At 40.2% G+C, this 23,646-nt stretch overlaps 1 protein-coding gene across 1 annotated transcript in view; it reads right to left on the bottom strand.

Annotated features, from left to right (window-relative positions):
* ece2a (endothelin converting enzyme 2a) overlaps nucleotides 1-20,713 on the bottom strand; it is a 77,673-nt gene extending 56,960 nt beyond the window's left edge. The window contains exons 1-2 of the mRNA XM_017422162.3: nucleotides 20,440-20,713; nucleotides 18,795-18,956 (exon numbers count right to left, since the gene is read on the bottom strand). Coding sequence (XP_017277651.2) covers nucleotides 18,795-18,951 — 157 coding nt within the window. The 5' untranslated portion in view covers nucleotides 18,952-18,956; nucleotides 20,440-20,713. The remainder of the gene's footprint in view (nucleotides 1-18,794; nucleotides 18,957-20,439) is intronic.
* Nucleotides 20,714-23,646: the final 2,933 nt, after the last annotated feature.

Genomic DNA, 23,646 nt, shown 5'->3' with positions numbered 1-23,646 from the left:
GTTGCTAAAATAATAAAGAAGTAAAAGAATAGTGCACAACATCACATTTGTATTTTCCTCTCATTTCAAACACAAATGCTCAGGTTGGACTAGGATGGCATAACATTTTTGTAGTTTATATTGGCATTTTTTTTGTTTATTTGTTTGACAACCTTACATTTTGACATCATCTGTGTCCTCTGCAGAGCCATGTCAGTCTGTATTTCTTCATATTTAAGACCCTATCCTCATTAGCTATTGTTGCCAGCCTTAAAGTTTTACTGCGTATATTTATAAGCATGTGATGCGACAAACAAATTATGGCTAAATTTTATTTTACAGATTGCAACACAAGTGCAAACACTCGCTTGCCCCCCCAATCACCTTTGTCTGTTTAACAGAACAGCGGCTTGACTGCGAGGTTATTTATTGCAATTAATTCAACAAATACCAAGATATGAGTTTAGGTCCATATTGCCCAACACAAGGTTGAACACACACACACACACACAGACACATAAAAATCTGAGTAATTTTTGATGAAAGTAAGAGAATGATAGAAAAACAGTGGCTGTGGATTAAAAAGCTTTACCTTATAATACCCAGTCCCTTTCAAATCATAGCGTATACACAGCCCTTCCCCCATCTCACACTGCCCTCAACAATCGGGAACAAAAACCACATACATATTAATACACATGAGCAAATACACAATAAGAGTAATACTAGGATGGAGATTAAAATTAGTGCTGGTGGTTACACGGCAGACCTTTTTTTCTCTCTACAGTCAAACATTCATTCACATTTATGAAAAAAAAAAAAAACTCCAAGGCCAAAGCATGTCCAGCTATCTCGTAATCAAGTTTAATAAGAGTCAAATGGAAATTGTGATGTAGACCAGAATCAGGGGGTGATGTAATGCCTCCGTGTCCTCCTGAAGAGGTTTCCACATCAGAGTCCTCTGGTCACATGGCGCCTAAGTTCCTGACTCAAGAGGTTGATCTATGACAAAGCTCTGAATGTAAATCAGGACTTTCTCGGCTTCTCAGATTGCTACAGAGTAAAATTACACCAGCAGGGAACATGTGATTAAAGAAAGCAGCAATGAATAAAAACGTATTCGGAGACTAGGCAGTCAGAAAAGGTGCATTGGGGCAAAGTACGACAAACCAATTTGGGTCAAATTCTATTTCCCACATTTTTCCTTCGCCTTGGCTCTGAATTCAAAGTTAAAAGACCCCACTTGGAAATGGGACACCCCTTCAAGAAGCCATTACATCATCAAATGTCAGTAAGCCCACATAGGATGTGTCACTAGTTATTTAGCTTAGATGTTATTTTTATTTGCTAAAAAAGATCAACAATGATACCACATACATAACTCTGTGTAACAAGATCTTTATTCCTGACAAGTAAATGTTATTTCCCAAATCCATTTATTGCAAAACAAATGGCCTTTTCACTATGTTTTATGCTTGTTAGAGTTAATCAACAAGGACACCAAACAAAGTACACCTGAATACTTGAACCCAGATCAAATATTTCTACCAAATAGCACTAATTCTTCACATATATCCCCCAGTGTGAATGCACAACATGTAGGAGTAGGGCGAAGTGGAAGGGGTATAGGATTTGGCCCTAATGTTGTTAAAGGTCTTCCAGTCCCCTCCCCTTGGAGGTGTTTTGGTCACCTCTTTCTGAGAGGTGCCTTTATGATTGTTGAGCACAAAATGCAGTGCTCAGTACTCAAACACTGGCCCAAATATCCTTTAAGTCATCACAAAATCAGAGTATTTTTATGCTCAGCTGTCATACAGCTGGAGAACTGAATCATCTTGGAACTTTTCCACATTCTCCTCCCCCACCTTCAGTCCCATCCTCTGCACTCATGTTGACCCATTGCAAATTGGGAAATAAATTAAAAACGAGATTAAGACCTGGAGGGAAAAAAAGGGGGCCCTGAGTGAGACGTGTGAGAAGCGGAGACAGAGAGGAGTGAGGGTTTAAAAAGATGGGACAGTGTAATGCTTATCAAGGGTGAAGTCTGCTGCCAAAGTGTAGTTACATCATTGCAGGTCAGCGAGGCAACGTGTAATCACGATGGAGATGAGGAGAGGATGAGAGAAAGCGAGAGAGGGAAGAGGAAAACGGGGAGGAGCAGAGGCAAACCAGATGTCAGCTCCTGAAAATGAAAATGAGCTAGACTGGCAGAAGAGACCTCGTGTGCTTAAAAACATGTCATGTAAAGATAAAATTGAGGAGCAATTTCAAAAAGGAAAAGAAGCAAATTAGCCGACTGCATCGACAAACCCTGGAGTTACGCACAAACTACAATCACCATTTGCCAAGAAAATTAGGTCTGTGCCGCATCAGTGGCTTGCTTACATGAGTAAATCTGATTTGTCAGAGGAAGAGCGCAGTATCTTCTTCCCGTCTTCAATCCATTTCACTTCCTCGCGCTAACCATTGCTCCCCCTGCTTCTCGCTAATACGAATTATATAACCTAGGCTGCAGACTCCTGCAGAGAGAGAGAGAGAGAGAGCGAGAGAGAGAGAGAGAGAGAAAAGACTGGGAGCCAAGGGTGAAGACAGAAGATATATGTAGACGGAGCACAGAAAACAGACCTGAAAAACAGGAACATGCAGAGGAGGAAAGAAAGAACAGAGGTGTGGAGCAGGAGAGATGCTGCCGCAAGTCGTGAGGAGGATCTTTAAAAAGAAAGTTACAAGAGGGAGATAAAAGTTGGAAAAGGTGGACAAAGTCAATATCCAAAAGCCCTTTTTTTAAGGAAATTATTCTGTAATTATTTACAGGATTAAAAAAAAAATGTTTCGGTTAAATAAAATGACTGCAGAAGAGTAGACTATGTGATTTGAGAGACAAACAATTATAGAGTGAATGTGTCAGTATTTCATTAATGCAACAGTCCACAGTGAAAAAACAAGAGAGACCGTCACATTCTCTATTCATCAAATAATCATGGACCCACCACTTAGTGGCTTTCACGCAGCTTCATAAGCAGCACACAGTGTCAGGAAACACATTTATCATTTACGCATAATGCACCCAAGCCAAATGGGACTCAGGTTCCTAAAACTAAGAGCTTTGTCTTGTTAGAGGAGCCAACGAAACACAAGTTTGTACCGAGCACTACCTGAAACGCAACATGACGGCTCGGGTCATAATACAGCACTCACAATACAGTTTGGGGTGACACAGTTTAAAGGCATGCAGTGTGTGCGCGCATACGTGTGTGTGTGTTAGATTTAATCTGCTCAGAAACATGAGGTCTGGAAGGACTCCCATAAGTGGGATTTGTGAAAATCTGCGGCTCATTTCTTTCCCCTTCTCAAAATCTTTCCTTTTGCCTTCCACAGAATTACAGTCGGGCGCTACATTCTCCCTGTAACACAACGATTGACTAAAGCTCGCAGTCGAATCGTTTATTTAGTTTGCAAAGTCCAATCAAAAAGTCTGAAAAGCTGACGAAAACATAAGGATGTGTAGAGAAAAAAGAACAGATTTGGTATTTTGTGAGAGAAGTTGTTCATGGGAACAAAATGCCTGATTATTTTTGTGCAGGACTAAAATAAACTGAACTAAATGGAGAATGAATATTATTTTTAGATAAGCAACTCACAACTTCACTTCAGCAGAAACCCACATTAAACACTTCTGTGGTAACAAGAGGGCTTCAGTGATCATTGTTTCAGAAAGTACTGATCAAACCTTTTTTTCTCTAATGATACAGTTGTTTTTAGGTGTCTATTCAAGCATATCTACTGTGACATCTTGACTGGGTGGTATAATCTGACTATTGTACTTCCCTCAAGCATAAAAGCACAAATTGCAATCAATTTATTGACTTGTGCACAGCCAACACACCTACTCTATGTGGCATTCTGCTGCCTTTAAAATTGTTAGCGTTGGGCTTTTCCCAAATGAACACAGATCAAAGTTGATAAATAGCACAGCACTTGTCAAACTGGCACCATATGGAGTAGTGACTTTACAAATCCAAACTTTTTATGTATGCTTTATGTTTTTTTTCCTAGCACAAATGATAGATAGGCTATAATGTCTCTGCTTTAACAAGTTTTTTTTTTTTGCTCTGTGCGTACCTGAGTCTGATGTTATTTCCAGGTCAAAGCCCAGAAATGTGCAAATACGGACATCAATTTACATCCACATGAAATCATATATGAAGTAATAGTTTGACTTTCAACCGCATCAGCTGAGTTTGGTCGTCCAACTTTCAGATATCTAATTTTGCAAACAGTCTCTCGGAGTAGCGCGTCCTTTTAAATATTAAAAGTGCAACTTCACAACGATAATTCAATGTTTTCTAAAGTGCTGACGGACAGCTGTAAAACTATTACGAGCTCTGTGGGAAGGGAAAATTGACAGATGTAGAAAACAGTGAAAGAAGGAGGCGAGCGAGTCAACAATCAAATGAAAGCCAATATACTCAGTGTCTGATAAAGTGATGCACAGTCATTCATCGTATCAGTGGCTTCAGTCATTTGACAGCTGGGATCTTTGTTGGCTCTCCCACTCATTAAGCTCACGCACACACAGAAACCAGAACACCATCATTTCAATACAGCCCAACAGTAAAATGAATGCATAACAATGCGTTTTAAATGAATATTGTCTTGGGAAGAAAGTAGCCATGGCAACAGACAGTAATGGATTCTGCAGTGGTGGTTGTGCTTTGTCTCTTCATACCCTTGAAGACGTTTGGTGCCTGGACATATTAGGAAAAGTTTCATTTATTTGTGCTTAACAGCACAGATTGGAGTATTTAAAGTCAGTGCAGGCTAAAAAAAACCAAAAATCTTTACAAAAAAAAAAACCTTGACACTTTGTTTTTTCAGCATTTGTATCAGTGGTGTGCTGTTTCAACAGCCTGGACGAGTTCAATGACATAAGACTTGGCTGGAAAGATGCGTAATCACCAACCATTTCTCACCAAACTGCAGATAATAGATGCAGAGCTAAAACCTTGGATAATCTCCGTTTGATTTGACGTGTGCAATGGCTAAATGTAGGGCTTGTAAATATAGTAGGTTCATTTAAAGTTTAGTGACACACTGCTCCTAAAATCAGCTGCAAAAGATAACTCAAAAGCTGTGTAAGACTATGGAATTATAACTTCTTTAAACAAAACTCCTTTTACTTGACTGCTCAAAACACAGAGGTTTGCTAAAGTTCTGGTTAGGTGAGCAAAGCCTCGGTAACTTTGGCTGACCATCTGTTCTCTGATTCTCAGAGCTGCCGAATATAGGCCATGTTCAAACGGCCATTTTGCTCTGTTTTAACAGAAAGAGTCAGCCACTACGTAAGCCTGCATAAGATGCATTTTCATTCAACGCTGCATCACATTTTAGTAAAATCCTGATTAAAGTCATGAGATTTTATTCCTAGAACACAGTAATAAACTAGAGGTGGCTTAATCAATCAGTCAACCTATTAATCTGCAGACCGATTCAAAGAACAACACTTTGTTATTCTTTAAATAATAATCCATCAACGACGTCTGCACGTACTTACCTCATAACCAAGCAGGAAAAAAAAAAAAGGTGCAGCAGCAGCTGCTACAGCCAGCTCACTGAAGCCAGTTATTTTGTTCTTTTAACAGAGAATGCTCTTCTGTTAATAATTTTAAGTGTCCACGTTTTCTTGCGAATTGTTAAATGAATGCATATTTAGTTACGGCCATTATGTTTTATTTTTATCAGATGAGGACAAAAAATAAACTAGCAAAGAAAATAAGCCATTATATAACAGCAAGTGGCAGCTCTGATTTCTGAAAATTCATAGGCATTAAAAATGAAAAAATAACCTAATTGATCAGCCTTTTCCCTAAACTTTTCCATGCAGCAGTTTAAGGTACCTCATGTTGCTCTTTTATACTGATTGCTAAGATATTCATAATTGTTTTATAAGATGTTAGTTTGTATTAATTCATTTAAGTTCAGTTTTTTTATTTGATAATAAATCAAGAAAGGGATAACAATCGTTGAAGAACCACTTCTGGCTTTCTGGGACATTTGTGATGTCAAGTGATGCAACATAGGGGTTGTTCAGATCTGTCATCTCAGATAGCACTAACTACAGGTCTAAACTGCCTTAAACTGATGGAAAGACTTTCTGTCAGGCCACTGCTGAATGTGGCCTGGGCCCCTTTTATTCCCATATGTTTGGTAGTCTGAACACAATCTGTCCTGAGCCGAGCTGTACCACCTCCGACTGAACTGATGTGACCCCACACAAAAAGCGGAGTGGACGTACAGATTAACTGCTTGGTGTGAATTCACTCAATCAGAACTGACCCTCGTAATTGGATAACCTAAAACAAATTATAATTGACAAATCTGTACAACCTCAGTTATTTTAGCAAGAGTCAGGATAAACTTCATAGATGCAGTTAATACTGAACAAGACACACTAAAAACCTTTTTGCCATAATATAATGTAATAGAAAAATGGAGAGTTCTAATATTGCATAGATAACCATACAGATAGAAAAAACAAATTAAAAAAACTCATCTGACAATCAAAACTAAAGTCCAAAAGTCATCATATTTTTAAGTAAACTGTGTTGTTTTTTCACCAGAATTGTAAATCTCCCTTGTGTGAGTCAAAAGGTGTGTGTGTATTTGAGTCAAGCGAGGCTGCAAAGGCAAATGGAAAGTTACATAAGAGTATCATGACCAAGCTAAACTTATTCTGTTCTGCATGATATATTAGCAGTGGGAGATGTAGAAAGAAAAAAGATCTACAGACACTGAGAAAAATAAAGCACACACTGAAGCATGAACAAAAAATAAAGACTTGTGAAAGAGCAAATCTCTAAAAGCCATTTGGGGACTAAATGTGACAGTTCAGAGCCATATAGACAGAAGTAAAATGCACTGATGCAGTTAGCTCAGATCCATAGGCAGTGAGAGACAGACTGACTTTAAGATTCAGAGGTGCAGGAGTCGGTGCCTGCAGCATTACAAGCAATATTATGTAAGAGTGTTGGGGACTGCATCACACAAAGCCACCGCTCCTCTAATAAAAATCCTATGGACACAAACAGCCTCAGATATGAGAGCACACGCAGGATTTCAGACGGCTCTGTTTCTCTGTGCTCATCTGTCCTTAAAACTGAAGAAGATCCCGAACGCTGTTGGTTGAGATGCAAATGAACAGCGAGTCTTCGGCGTGATCAGCAGATGACGAACACTGAACTTCTTTTCTGACCTTCACTGTATATACTGTGACACTGCGGTTGTTTGTTTACAACTCAATCGAGCGAATCGGGACAGTGAGTGAGTTGTTCGGACGAGTCAATTGTTACCGTTAACGACACGCTCTACGGTAGAGCCTCTCCCCTGCTTGAGTAGAAAGTCTACGGTTCTGGACGTCATGCCAATGCCAAAGCAGTTACCCCCTGAAATAGTTCACGCTTTTTTCCACAACGAAATGGACTATTTCCCCATTTCAAATCAGTGGTATTAGCGGTATGAATCAGTGGAGATTGACTCAAATGAATCAAATTACTCCAAAACCCAATTCTTTTTGGTGAGTGATTCATTTAAACTCGAATCCGTAAAAAGAATCAAACTAGTCACTAGTCATCAGAAGTCACACACAGATCCCCAAACACACAGCCCCATGTTCACTTGCAGCTGATGCAGGTGTATAAATCTGTATTACCACGGAAGGCTTGAAGCAACGGTGCGTCACCGGTGATAACGAAATGCACGGGGACAGCAATGACGCACACACACAGCGCCATCAACCTGACTGATAGGGCTTTCCCTGCTCAGAGCCATGGGATAATAAAGTAATGACGCCACTGATGGTGTCACACTCACAGTGCAGCCATCTCTCACCACAGAAATAAAGGAAAACCACTTTCTCTTGTTAAAAACCACTAAACCATACACTATAACTTTTCTCTCTGTGCGTGTGTGTCTAAGACAAATGCCTGCTTTCAAAGCCTAACGGCAACACATAAGGGGTACTGTCACTGCAGTGGCTCTGTGAGGATGACTGAAGGATATTTTTTAAAAGATTCAGATGTGGCAGAGGCATTTAGTGCCATCATTACTGCATCAAACAAAGCCGCATTTGCTCCAACGTTCCTCCTTTGTGCACATATTACTTCTAGTCTTGTCATTTTGTTGATCCAAAACTATGTCATTTTTTAGGTTTGAGTGTAGATTTTTTTTCCAGTCAGAGCCTGTCACTAGAATCACTGATTTCGGCATCCAAGGTCAGACAGAAGAGACTTTGTGCTACAGCATGCGGCGATTGTCACAGCAAGGGGAGTGTGTCTTTCGGCTCTGGTGACAGAAGAGCGGAGCGACTCTGAACGCACTCGGATGACCCTCCTCTGAAGCTGACTTGATGTCTTTGTGAACAAAGCGCAGCAGGCTGCACGATGACACATCAGCTCTTGAGAAGTGATTCTGGCTACACATGCACCTCTCAGCAGCCGCTCTTCCTTCCTACCGCTGCTCTCCGCTGGCAGTGGGTTGAAAAGGGGAGGAGGGGAGGAAGTGGGGAAGAGTGGATGGAGAGGGGGAGGGCAGCTCATGTGAGTCAGGAATGAGCAGTGCAGAGAGAGGATTTCAGGATCACAAATACTGGTCCAGTTTTTCTGACAGGATGCTGTTGTCCCAGTGTAACCGAAGATTGTTGGCTGCGCGCGAAAGAGGACAGACTCCATGTTTGAATTTAGCAGACCGCACACACATCGACAGCACGCACTCTCATCCACTGACACTTCAGCAAACACATCTGCAGGCACTCAACCTGAGCTGGAGCTCAAATATGACTGTTCTGTGTGATTGGCTGGGGAAGATGCTGTTCAGTTTTAAAGCTTTGGTACCGTGTCGAGTCAAACTGGGACTGAAACCACCACAACACCATAAAACTAAAGTCTATGTCCTTACATACTGTATTCTTTTCCACTGGTATAAATAATTACCTACTGACCTAAAAAACAACTGATCAGTGTCGCCGTTTAAATTAACCTTAAACTTTATGTTTCTGCTGATTGTTTCTATAACATTTCAGTGCTGCTGAAACTTAAAATGTATCGCCATCAGCATGCAAGTCTCCATAAAATATGAACTTCCACACAGTTAGAGTTCAAAGTTCACTTGTCAGATGAAGAGTCTCACTGTTTCTATTTTCTCAATAAGTCTAGAAAGCTGAGAGCACCAGACTCTTTTATTTAAAAGGCAATATTCCAAAGACGGGAAGACTAGCAAAATATTGTGTTATAGATTTTTGCAACAATACAGGAAAGTTTTATGCTGATACTTTCAAAATACTGCTATTATTGATACCTACTACTAATATTGGTACATTCGGTGACACTAAGAGGGGAATCAGTGAGTGAAGTCTGCCAGTGTTGCTACAAATAATGCAGAACAGCGCACTGGGCATTTACAGAGCTTCAGGCTGAAATAAAACATGGAGTTGTTCACAGTGTGTGTATAACTAAACCAAGCAGGGTTCTGTCGATGGTCGTCAAAGAAGATATTGATCAAAAGCCAAGAGTAATGTTAGCAAAAACTGTTGTAAAAAGGCGTTGTCCCCTTGTTACATAGTTATTGGAAGCCAAAGTAAAACTTCTTAGGAGTGAATCTACATCAGTCTGCTCACAGGTGACAAATGAAACTTCTAATAAAAAGACCAGCTGTACTTTCAGTAAAACACAGTGGAGGCTCTGTCATGCTGTCGAGCTGCTTTACTGGGGTTGGCGCTTGAAACATGGGATCAATTTGAATAAACAAATAAAATAAAACCAAAACATTTCAGAGGAAAATGAGCCTGGGTTTTGGGGTGAGGTTGTTAGGATTTTTAGCAAAATAAAAACCCAAATATTACATTTTCAGTGCAGAAGATTGACTGAAAAGGAAATCAACTGACCCAACAAAGAATCCCAACTTTAACCCAATTGAAATCCTCAGATAGGAAATAAAATTAGCCTTTCATTTAAGCTTAAAGAAAGCTTGAACGCACTTCAGCAAACAAAACAAAAAAACACTGTTGGGAAAGATAAAGGGTACCAAATATTTTGATTGGCAACATATCACATTTATGTTTGATATATGACAACAAAAAGAAGGGTGGTTGCTTTGACCCATACCACCTTGAATTACCTCACTATTCTACCAACAGCTTTGGTTTTTCTTTTTCAATATGCTGACTCAGCGTCACAAAAGCAGCACATCTGTAAGCTCACCAATTTAATCAACTCAAGTTATTAGTCATACTCATTGATTTGCTGTATAATTTACACTGAGTAACAGTCGCCCAGCCTTTCCACGTGTTAATATGTAAGTGAATGAGTCAGGACTGTGTGTCCACCCCACAGGTGGATTGTGGGAGGGACCCCCCCTCCACACACACACACACATCTCTTTTCAAGGGCATTTAAAGTCACACAAACAGCAAATCGACCCCATCGTTTGTGTGTTTCGATCTGCAGCGTCCACGCAGTTAATCACAGGTCGGAGAAGATTTGATAAAAAAGACATATTCTAGTTGTTCCAGAACAAAGAAACTCCCACTGCAACATCACACACCCTGTGGCACACACACACTCTAGCACAACCCCTCTGCGCTCTGTTTATCAGGGCCAGGCCCATCAATCATACTTGCCTGGTTGCCCGGGTAACCCCGTTATTATTCAAAGCACGGAGCACCAGCTTGCAGAGAGGGCTGTGTGTACCGTTGGTAGTGGAGATTCCCATTGGCTCAAAGGCAAAACAGGGCACCTTTCTGACTATCCACTTTCCAAGCACCCTACCTGAGCCGCAAGCTTATACGAGCAAATATTATAAACACTCACACACATGCAGAAGAGGGGCATTTTAGTGGACACCAATAGGAGCGTACCCAATGCTTTTAATTTGTTTACCAGCACTACGCCACATTCCTGCACAACTTCCCCCTTCCCACTGCCGTTTTCATTCAACGCCTTTCCTCCATTTCCTACGCCGCTTTGCTGCACCTCATTCAGTTCACAGCCTTATCTGCCCGCTCCCTCGCTTTGTTAATTCACATTCTGCGGCGGCTGAGCTCATTCACAAACACCACCACTCCTTACAGCGGCAAAAAGGTAGGCGAGGAGGGGGAGGGGAGAGGAGCGCGAGGGCTGATTGGAGGAAGGGTTGCCCCCACTGACTTGCTGATTGCCGCTGCGTGGCGAGGGCTCCCTGAACACCGAGAGCAGCCAATGCAGACTCAGAGAGAAGAGGGGAGTAGAAGCTTTCATCCACCTCCTTCTGCTCCCCTTTCATTCATTCATTCATTCGAGCCTGCAGCCGTTCATTCATTCGAACCAACACCCCCCCCACCCCCCCACATTCACAATACGTCACATGTACAGTACCTGCTGCAGATATTTGGCGTTTCTGTGCAAGGAAGGGCAGCGAGTTTGTATCTGCAATTTTCACATGGTTGAAGCCATCGGGCACTGCAGAGGAACAACCTTCACCGCCTTCCTTCTGTCACAAAAAACACTTTTATTATTGCTGCTTTTTAACAGAGCAAGACACAAAGCATTTGGTGTTATCGACAAGAAAATGTGACAAATCTAATTCACACAGAATCAGGTCACTTTTAGCCGCATGAAACTATAGCTCAAATATTTAAAGTGAATAAACTGATCAGCAACAACTAGAACAAACTAGGGAGGATTTGAGCACCATGTGATGATACTCTGCCTGTAGTCCTCACAGCAACGAAGGGCTGCAGTCAATAAAACGAAGGGCAAACGTGGCCTCTTGGTTCTGTTATTCCCCTGAAAGCTGTCTATCTATGCCTGATAGTCTTGTGTTTTATCTTCGTGCAAAGTGGAAACAAGGAAGGATTACAGAGATGAGGCAGAATAAGGAGACCAAAACGGGAATAATAAAAATGAGAAATAGAAGAAGTCAATGTAAATTTGAAGAGATTTAAGTTTTAAAACGAGGCATGAACTCTCCAAGAGCACAAAGAATATCTGATATGGTCTGGATCATCTCAAAACCTCCTCTGACCAGTGGCTTTCTGTTTCTGTATGCGTTTATAACACTGCAGGTAAAATAAAACGTGCTTAGTCCTATAAGAAATGCACATCCCATCAGAAACATTGGATTAGAAATACTTAAACAAGAAAGCATTGAGCCATCCTTAATATAACAATAGTAAATGCAAGCTACCCAGTGATGGTATCAGCAAAATAATCCCAAATCACAACACTTCCATCAGTGCTTCACAGTTAATCTAGCAACATATATATTTAAAAAAACAGAAATGTTGCTTTAAGAACATCTCCGCAATCTGTCTGTCCTGAGCACATTAATCTTTATGCAAAGGTCACTGCAGCAGATGAATAACCAGTATGTACGAACAAAAACAATGTAATTTCCTAAATATAAATGTGTATTTATATTAGAAAAGACATGTCAAATAGGAATGTGTGTACATTCTGCAGTCTTCAGACCTTCTACACACCCTTTTATAGAAATTTAGGCCTGATATGGTTATCTAATAAAGATGTTTTTGTGTTTTTTTAAAGCCATCCACCTTTATGGACTTATTTATGCTCAAACAGCACAAGCTAGCACTCATTGTAAATCTACAAAAGTAATAAATATTTAGCGCACGTTCGAATCCTGGTCTGAGACACGCCGCAGTGGCTGACAGCTACTCAGACGAGTCAAGTGGGCTGCCATTTTCTGAATGAGCCGTGGCTCAAAACACCAGCCTGCCAACAGTTTGCTGGACTCTCCTGTGAAAAGTGCAGCTCCCACAGGTCTAAACACTCCCATAAACACCTCTGTTCAGGCTAAATATAGCTGGACTGGCCGAAGGAATGCAGGTGGATCTATTTGACACAAAATACTGACGCCCGGGCATAAGGGAGGGAGTGATAGGTAAGAGGGTGAGGATGGATTAAAGGAGATAAAAGGGGTGGTCACAGACAGATGTGATGAGGCGGAAGAAGAAGAAACTGGAAAAGAATGGAGGTAAAATGTTGTTATTATGTAGTAATGTTCCTAATAAAGAGCACCAAGTTTGCAGTCAAGGGTCACACACTTTCTCTATCACTTCAGCTATAAACACCACCTAAATCATCCCGAGGAGCTAAAAGGACCCAGGGACAGACGGGACACGGGTGTTAGTGAGTCCGCTAAAAATGAGCAAAGCCCAAAGGCATTCAGGACGTTACGGCGTACTCTTTATTTATCCACCTTGCACAAAAATGTGAAATATTTTTATGTGAGAAAATATCTGGAGAACATTGTGTAGAAACGTCTCAACCTGATGAGTTTGACACAGGAAGTCACCGCTGGCTGAGAGTCATTCATTCATCCATTCATTCACTGGGAGAGAGGGAATGGAGCATAATTCCATTTAAATTAACTTAGATTGTAATTCAAATTTCCTGCAATATCAGAAGATCTCATGCTCAGAGTACTCTGACTTTCACTCTCAGCTACTACAGCATCACATTTTAGCTCAAAATCTGTCAGATTGACTGTTATAGTCATTTATGTGGTTGATAAGGTTGTTTAGCTGCGGTGGTCATCTTCGGGCGGACTCCAAAAGTGGACACCCAGCCAGTGGTTACTTTAATAGGTTTTGGTAGTATTCCTCCAGTGGTTCATGATACATGTTACTAACACACTAACACAACAGACAAATGATGACATCCTTATCTGACCCGTGAGCACTGAAGCTAAACTCCGCTAACACGTACTTTAGATGGCCCTGTGGACCTTCAGACGCAGATCTTGGTCCGATTGTGGCGATTAGTCATGCAGTCTGTGTACCGGGTGCACCACACACACACACACACACACACATCCTAACAACACACTGCATGATAAAACGCCCTTACCTCATCGTCCTCACCTTGGGGATCTCTGAACACTGACCACTTGGAGACAAAAAGTTATTACATCACTGGAAGCAGCCCGGAGCAGGCAATAAAAGAAGGGGCTTTGTGGCAGTGAGGAAGTGGATCACGAATGATCTGATCATTGTGAACGTTCCGTAATGTTACATACCGGTCAAATGGAAGGCCAGGGACTGCTTGACGCAATGCTGTGACACACACAAACACACGCAGAGGCCTTCAGGGTACCATACAGCCAGAGTAACATGTAATGGGAGTAATAATGATGATGACAGTGTCACATTATGGCTGCACAGGACACACACAGAGTGCTTTAATGACAACAATAAAATATGATAATTGTGCTCTGATGACATTTTATTTCCAGCAGCTCTATTTCATAACATTCTTAAATGTTTCTGCCTTCCACATTTGGCCTCATTTTCAGACATTTTCACTTGCGGCTCTGCTCATCGTCATCCAAAGAAATGCCTCTGCACAAGCTGGATTGTTTTTAGAGCAAAAGCAGCGTCGACCGAACGCCAAAGAGAATAAAGTAGGTGTCTGAGTAGGCTGTGCAGCTTCTGAACAAGACATGCTATTAGGACACATCCTGGTGGATATGATGGGCTAAGAAGACTGTGCTTTCAGAACTTTATGTAAAAATTGTTTCTTAGATAAACTTACAGCAGATTTTAGTTCATTAGAAAATATACAAAAGGTGAAAAAGTTGGTCTAAATGAACAAGCGGTATATTTTAGCCTCGCTGTTATGGTCCTGCTGCTGCAGCTACCAAGTGATCAGAAAGAGGTTAAAGTAGTGCTGTCACAACATTCAGCATCACTCTCTAACTTTGACACAACACAAATAGTAACATAATGAATCATTAATATTTCAAACTGTTTTTAATACCAGAAGGAAAAAAAACAAATCTTTGGAAATAACTTAAAGAATATCACGTGAAAGGAAGCGATATCCAGACTTAAAAGAGTTTTCTGTTAAATTCAGGTGCTTTTATTTATTTTTTTAACTTATCCTAAAAAGGAATATGTTATATACTTACCTTGTTGGTTCTGGATGGTGCTGTTTATCTGTCAACAATAACAAATATGTATGAAACGTGTCCTCTTCATAAAAAAAACTAAAATTTCAGGTATTTTTGAAGGTGCTGCCATGTTGTAGTTTTGGAGCCAAGCTGCACACACAGGAGGTGGGGCTGTACCCTCGATACAAAAGTTCCGCTTACACACGCTCCCAGCTCACTAATAGGCTGCGACGCTGTCAATCACATTGTAACTTTATTTTGATGTCTCAAACAGCTAATTAAAACTGAACATATTTTAAAATGCATTTACTTATTTGAAGGAATGGGTCTTAAAAAATATACTGCAACCAGCCACAAGGGGGCCTCGTTCTATGTGGCTTCAACTTCTGGCTTTCGATCCTCTCTCTAGGTATAATCCATCTATATGGATTATAGATATAGATGGATTAATGCAGTTTATTCATTTCAGTATTTATGGTCTGCAGACACAACACATGTTCATACCTTGAGTTAAGGGATTTATAACTTAAGATGAAACAACAACATAAAATATATGTAAAACTGGATGGAAAATACAGGGTCGAGGTAAAGATTTTGTGATAATGTAGGTGCATTATTTCCTTGTGTGAAAGGAAGTGTGAGCAAATCTGTTTTTTTATAACAGAAATGGTGTCTGTCACCATTTTATGTTCATTCTGATTCACATCCAGGACATTTTGAAACAAAACCCACTGCTTTTTCACGTCAGCAGAGATGAATAAATAAAAGAGCAGACCTGCACTGTAAATACTGTCCCTAAGAAGGTGACACGAGACGAAGGGCAGCAGCACTGAGTGAGAAAGAGGAGGCGGGGCTTTGGTGTGTGTGTGGGTGTGTGGGTGGGAGAAGGGGGGAGTCACTGCAAAGTGTGTGTCAACTCTGATGGAGAGAAGAGGGCTATAGCTGGAATCTTTGTGTTGATACTGCTGAAACATTAAAATCATTTCAGAAGTCCATAAGAAGCATGTCGATGTCACCTCACATCATCTCATCTTCCTTTTTGTTCTGAGAAAGCCAACAGCTGATTAGGAGGCCGTAACAACCACTGAAGCAAGAAGTAGGTTATGAAAAAAACAAAAACAAAAAAAAAAGCAGTCTCTTCTTTTAAAAATAAATGTAAAAGGTGTGGGACGTGTGAGGTTTGAAAAGTAACAAAAAAAAAGAGTCGAACTAAACGAGCATAAGACAGACTTGGTCTTAGAGAGAAATGCTCTGAGGATGCAGATAAACCTTCGAGAACTCTTCTTATCTCTGCATCTGAGCCTCTTCCTGCTCACTTTCTCCCTGCGCTGAGCAGATTATCTTAATGGAAATGACCTCCGTCTGAAAGCAGAGGGGCCCAAACTCCAAACTTAGATTTTTACCTCCCTTCCAGCACCCAGCAGCACCGTGGTGAGGTCTTCCGCTCCTCTGTAAAGTAAAGTAAGGTGAACTCCCTCCCCCTCACAGATAGTAATGATACTTCTTGTCTTTGTGTACAGAGAAGGTTTCTGATCACATGAATGAGTTTTAGCGAATTGCCAAACATTTGGCGAAACACAGCGTTCTCTAAAAAAAATTGTAGCACGCCATCCTTCCTCAAATCTTCGCTTCCCACTATAGCTCCCCATCTGTGCTTGTTAAAAAGGCACAAACTGCTCACAAAGACGCACGATTTCAGAACTTTGGAAGACAAGAAAGACGCGGAGAGAGAGAGAGAGATGTCCTCTTTGAGACGACAGGCGTTTGAATCAGCACACAGAGAGCGCTGCTGCAGCACAACGCAGGAGAGAAGCCTCAGACTCCAGAGGCTCTGAGCCCTCTCTGCTGAAGGTGGCGTCGATGACGCACACTAAAAAAAAAAGGCAACGTATTTATCCAGCTTCCTCGGTTAGTTCTCACTGCCTGAATCAAAATACAGGTTGTGCCAGAAATGCAAAGGGCAAACATCACTGACTCGCTGCTGACTCGCGGACAGAGAGACTTTGGATGGGACAACAAACCCTACTGGTGCCATTAACCGCCAGCTCACAAACAAAAACCCCTCTGTCGCCCCCCGACACGCAACAACAACACCGCTAAAGACGCAGAACTAACATTAACATCTGAGAGAAACACATTAAAATCTGTGCTTCAAAAAGGGAGAACCTCCTTTAAAACAACCTTTTTTAAGTCTTTGATTGTCTGAAACCTGCTTAACAGCTCCACGGTGTAAACACAGTACATTTTTACGATCACAAATAGATAAATTAGTCCAGCTAGGAATGACTGTAACAGTAGGTCTCACATTGACTTGGTCAAAAATAACAACGAGAACTTTTCTTGATTAAATTATAAACATGGAAAATAATAATTTCATTTTGTGTGGCTCTACTGTGAAATGTGTCAAAATGCACAGTTCACTTCTGAAATGTTTGGTTCACAGAGCAGCAGAGGCCATAAACGAACATGAAGGCAGTTCCCAGAGTAGAGGTTGGTGTTTTTGTTTTTTTATACAACAGTGACACCGTGTGGACACCTGCAGAACTGACACTAAACCGAAAGGATTCAGGACAGCTCTCTATAAATCTGAGGCTGTGCACTGTTTTATTAGGCTCACAACAGGTTGGAACCAAAATATATTTAAAAGAGTAACATATTATAAAAATAAGTTTTGAAAATTACCTTTAAGGGTGTATGAAAAACAACTGCATGTGACAGAAATTGTTTTTAAAGTAGAAAGTTGGTGCTGAAGAACCGATGATAGAAACAAACTTCTGCTTCAAACAATTTTTTTACATATTTATTCTTTCCTGCTTCCAATTTATTCATTATTAATTGAAACTGTATTCTTAAGTGATTTCAAACCCTTAATTGCTGGCTTTAATTCAACATTTATCATTTGAAAATGTTTGGTTTCACTTCTCAAATGGTTTGTTTTTGTTCTAAGTTGAAAAAAAAATCTGATTTAAAAAGCATAAATATATTTTATCGCCTGCCTCTGAAGGAATAGGGGATAATGTTTGTGCTTGTGTCAGTAGGTATCTGTCTGTTAGCAAAATGTCTCATGAACCCCTGGATGGATTTCAATTAAACTCTCAGAGAGTAATCCCTGGATGCACGTCTACAGCTGATTAGTTTTTGGTATCAACTCCTTTCAAGATGGCCACCACAGATAACCAACCTTACCAAACACAAAAATGGCTCTAACTCAGGCAGTTTTACATATACTGAGCTTAAATTTGCTGTGGTAGTAGCTGAGAGTCATCCTCAACACATACTCTGAGCACTAACAGATCACACAAGATATCACAATATCGCATAAGATTGTGCACAATTTTCAAAGTTTAACCAAATAGCTGTAGGTTTGCCCCCTCTCACTGTAAGATGAGTTCAGTCTAAAACTCTGGCATGAAAGGCAGCGGGCGATATGCATTCCTTCAAGGAGTCGTATCCCTTTATTACATCAGAGCGTTCAGATCACTTCTTGCGCATCAACACAAACTCTGTGCAAATGGCTGGAAAGATTTCCTGACAGTGTTCGTTATTAATGACAGTGAGTGCGACCGCGTTAACATCACGAGGCAGTCCTGACGGCTCCTGATGCCACGGGTTTCTCCTTTGATCTGACAGCGGACAGTTGAGAGGTGACAGGAACGGCGAGGCGAGAAAGCGGCACCGACGCGTGACACGTGACACGGCAGCATCCGAGCTCGGAGGACCCGAGAGCGTTAATTACCCAGGAATGGACTGCTGAAGCGTTCCACTGCGTGAGGTTAAACTCCCGCCACCCTCTGCAGGGTGCGTCACGCCATCATTAAAAAAAAAAAAAAAAAGATCAGAAGGAAAAGTGGAAAAGTGGGGAAATTACTAACCCAGGACAAGAATGGAATCTTCCTTCTTCATCACTTTTTCCAGAAGGTGCTGGAGTTTGGAGAAGTTTCCCAGCCAGTCGTACTCCCGTTCCCTCAAGTACCTCTCGTCCCAGTAGGCAACGTCTTTGTAGCTGCAGTTCTTGTCTGGCAGATCCATCCTCTCTGCAACGTGTTGACATGGTCAGAATATTACAGAAACACTCAGAAATTCAGAAGAAATGTGATTTAGAACTTTTAAGGATCATAGGTGAACCTTCTCAGACTTCTTCTATAAATCACTGGCTGATGATTGGTGACTCATCCTGACCAGCACTTCTTCACTACACAGACACACATGTTAGAAAAGTAAAGCTTGTAAATATTGTTGTTTATATTTTTGCTGTTTTCACAGCCCTGTGGTAACAGGAAGTCTTAACACTGGCCGTTTATTTCATTGTTTTGATGTAGTTTTTCTATGAATTTACACTTTAATGCAAACTATGGAATGAAACTATGGAACTATGGAACCTTCATCAAAATAATGAAGAATTGGATTGGATTATGGTCACACAGTACTTTTTAAATCATGTGACATCCAGTCAAAACAGAAAATTTAGCCTAAAGCATAATAGATACCAGTACAGGGCACACTGCTAATAACAACATTTTATTTTATTTATTTATTTAACATGCTGGAATCCTAAATGAAAGCTGTAGCTACTATTATTATCACTATTATTTTAAAAACCCCTTTTTGCTTCAACAAAACCAAACGCTGAAAGCTCTGCTCAGCTCCAACAGCAGAGATTTTATGCACAAAATACTGAAACTGATCAGCAAAAATCAGTTAATCGTGTTTCATTTTAAACACCCACATGTGCCTAAATACAGACCCTTAAACAGGACAATTATCTGCTTTTCTTTCTTTCTGTATTGCTGTTAATTGAACATTTTGGGGTTTTAGGTTAATTTCACATTAAAGGCACATAATGATCCCTTCTTTCGTTCTGCAAATATAAGGCATTTTATCATTATTTTCTTTAACTCGGTGCATACTAAAAATAAAGTAATTCTATAATGTATACTTGATGATACATGTTTGTTTTTATGAGTTTTTACTCTCTTTGCCAATTAAAGCTTTTATGCACTTCATCTTTCAGGTAAGTGCTTTTTATATTTCTGCACATTTATAAATGCAGAGAGGTTTTGAAGGAGTTTCAAGGACTTGTTTTGAAGCCAATTATCATTAATCACTGAAGCCAGGCAGACTTCCCCTCTCTGAGTCAACATTTTACAAAACGTCTCAAAACCTTTTACACTTGTCAACTATAATTTAAGTACATATTTTTACATGTTTTCACATTTTTCAATGTGTTTAAAACGGGGCTGTCTGTCTTTCTGACGTCCGATAGTTCATTAAGTTTATCGTTATTGACAAAATTGGTGAATTACTAAAGGAAACTGACAAAATTGACTTCGTGTTTTTTCTCGATGCTCTTGAACTTCCCTAGGCTGAAAGTATGGCGGAACTGCGCATGCGTGAAAGAGCACCACGGGGAAAGGTACGGCGGAGCTGCGCATGCGTGAAAGAGCAGCTCCGGGAGCTGTTCTGAGAGGCTGTCCAGCTGATTTAAGGTTTATGGACCTCGAATTACACACTACTCACTTGTTAGTCACAAACTCTTCGGTAGCTTCACTCCTTCTGTGTCTCCAGGAAAATAAAAGCAGTTTGTTTTAACTCCAAGCGAGTCCACGTGCTGTAACAAAAAGCAGACAGGGTCGAATAAAAGTTCACAGGACAAACTTCTGGGGAAAAAACAGGAAACGTGAAACGCAATTGAAGTTATACTGGTTAAACATAAGTTTTTTAAAAAGATTTAGTAAAACTACAGGAACATGTTTGTGTTTTGGAGGCGGAGCAGCACGTTTTAACACGTGGGAGTCCTGCAGTCATGCTGCGTTCAAGGACTTCCTGAAACACGGTTCAATTTCTACGGTGCTTTCAAGTAACCTTACCAAAGAAATAAACACGTTTTGATTATAATACTGTTATCTTGTGGTGCTTAATGTTTTTTGTTTGTTTATTTTTTGTAGAAGAGAACATTAATTGATGTTCAATGGTAACAAGTTCCGAGTTTAAAGATTAAATATAAAAATCACATTAACACTCAACAAGTCTGTATGGGATTTTATAGCCACCCTGTTATGTTTTGATCTGAGAAAATGTTGCTCATTTTGTTTTAATGTGGCTTTAAAAAAAAACAACTTCTACCCTCAGAGAAAGTTTAAAATCTTATTTTTGCTGGTTTTCATGGGAAACTGGTTTCTCTCTAAGGAAAAAAGGACACCTATTTATTTATTTATTTAACCAAAAAGGAAAGAAAATAAACATAATCAGACTGAAGTGTTTCTTTATTTGGCCAAAGTCACCAAATGTTTCAAAACCTGTACAATGATGTCTGCTGATTTAAAGCACATAAATAATATTTTCTTGAGTTATTTATCAGGGTTATCACTGTATGGAGCTGGAAAAATACAAGGAGGTGGTGTTGAGTAATTTACTGGATCTGATCGAAGAGCATCTCTGTAATCGTTTCAGCTGTGAGGACGTGAACAAAGATCTCAGTCACACGTTGACACCAGAACAGACTGAAGCTGTGACGCCTCTGCGTTTCCTGAAACGTGACATTTTGTTGTCCTAACTGATCAGACACACATACACGCACACACACACACACAAATCCATTTTCTAATAGTTTACATCCTCATTCAACTACACCTGTTTATTTTCCAGCTGTTTAAAACGCTGCCTGTAAGCTTTGCCACTTTAGACTGTAGAGGGCAGAAAAGACCTGCAAGTACATCCTCTTATTCAGCCTGTGTTATAATCTACAAAGTGCAACAGCTTAAATGAACTATTCCTTAATTAAAATCTAAATGTAGCTGTCTATCATAATCAGCTCTAATCTGGCTATGGTTGTTTTTTTGTTGACAGTAAACTTTGAATATTGGGAGAAACATCATGAACGGAGAGCGACGTCTTCTGCTGCAGCACAAATAAAGAAAAGTCGAAACTCGTTACTTTAACCTCCATTTTAACAGACGTTCATGCACACAATCGTAGCCAAACGTAACAATTAAAAGGCTTTTGCTTCTGAGTCAATGGAAATCTTCAAATCTGCATTGAGCCGTCAGGATTATTGATATCAGGGACCAGTCTGTAGCAGAAATACAACAAAAAATTGCCAACTTTTAGGTCAGAGAAAGTAGTTCAGTTCTCTCACTTTGTCCAATCATTGCTTCTTCTCATCAGCTTGAGTTTTTCAACAGCTGGGAATTATCCTCATCCCTGACAGGTGGACTGGGTTTGGGAAACGAAAGATGAAAACCCAGGAAATCTTCATCTCACCGACAGACATAACAGAGGAATACCTTTCTACAGCAGCGAAAACAGCAAGAATTTACTCTGTGTGAAATTTCTGCAGTCTTTTTCCTATCATTTAACTTCCACATCTTGGGAATACCCCAGTTTTTAATTTGTTCATTTATTGTTCACTAAAGAGGAGCTCTGGTGCAAACTTGGTGGTACTTTATTTTCTTTTTTTAAAGGACATAAACTGAGGAAATACTGCAGGTATTTATCTGGATGAGGTTAGCTTCTACACTGTCAGCTGCAAAATGCAACTGCACCAAGAAATCGTGGATCCTTTTTTTTTATTATTATTATTCACTGACACACCTCCAAATGAGACACAAGCTGCTAATCTCCTTAAAACAACAAAACAACAACCGCAGCCACTCACTATGCAGGACAAAAGAAAACATATTGTCAATAACATGTTGGTATTTTTAGGTTTTTATGTCCTGGCACAAAATAAATAAATAAATAAAAGTTATTAACTGCCTATAGAAACTTGCTGATAAGCCATTTATGGTCAATCCATTTTACTTTCTGTTGCCTATGAAAAGTTATTTGCAGCCGCTTGTTTTGTTCACAGAGGAGTGAACAGGAGAGAGAACCAAGGATGATTTATGAGCCGCACGGATGCGTTCATCTTCATCAAGATGAGCTGCTTCTTTATGCCGCGAGCACATCAAGTTGACTTTTTGTCCTCCATTTCCTATTCTCTGAGCTGGAATCAGCTGTGACTCTACACATTCTAGCTGGAGAATGGTTTTAGTTGGAGCGTTTGTTTGTCTCACCCCTCATCATGGGGTACTGAAGTGAAAACGCAGCACTTTGCTGTCTTGTTATTGCGTGGTAGATGAATGAGTTTACATTCTGTTGAGCCCACTTGTTTCTGAATCTGTAGTCAAATAGTTTCATCAAAAGTGGCGAAAGAACATTTTCGTGCATCGTAAACTGCAGGGGCTTTAAGGGCCTTTGGGGAACGTCCTAAAACATAGTTTGTATAAGGATGGATGAACTCCTGCTCTGACCACTTGTAGATAAGAAACAGACACAAAAAAGCCAAAAATGAGAGCCAGAACATGCAAATCACGACACTTTAAAAGATAACAGATGCAGAATTACAATAAAGAATGCAAAAGTTATGTTCACAGAAAGACATGGATTGACTTTAAACTGATTAAAAACATTGTAAAACGTGAAAAAAATAAAAGGAACAGAAAATATGAACAGAGGAATGTAAAACAATTTAAATCCTGTAAAATATAACATTGGTTAAAGATGCCCAAAATGTGTATCCATCCATCCATTTTCTTTACCCGTTTCTCCTTACTGGGTCACAGGGACTGTCTCCAGCAGTCACTGTGTGAGAGGCAGGGGACACCCTGGACAGGTCGCAAGTCCATCACAGGGACACGTAGAGACAACCAAGACAAACAACCATTCACACTCTCACTCACACCT

The sequence above is a fragment of the Kryptolebias marmoratus genome, linkage group LG20 (genome assembly GCF_001649575.2).
Source record: "Kryptolebias marmoratus isolate JLee-2015 linkage group LG20, ASM164957v2, whole genome shotgun sequence".
Lineage (NCBI taxonomy): Eukaryota > Metazoa > Chordata > Actinopteri > Cyprinodontiformes > Rivulidae > Kryptolebias > Kryptolebias marmoratus.
Note: the sequence above shows the minus strand (reverse complement) of the source record. Positions and strands in the feature narration are given on the sequence as shown.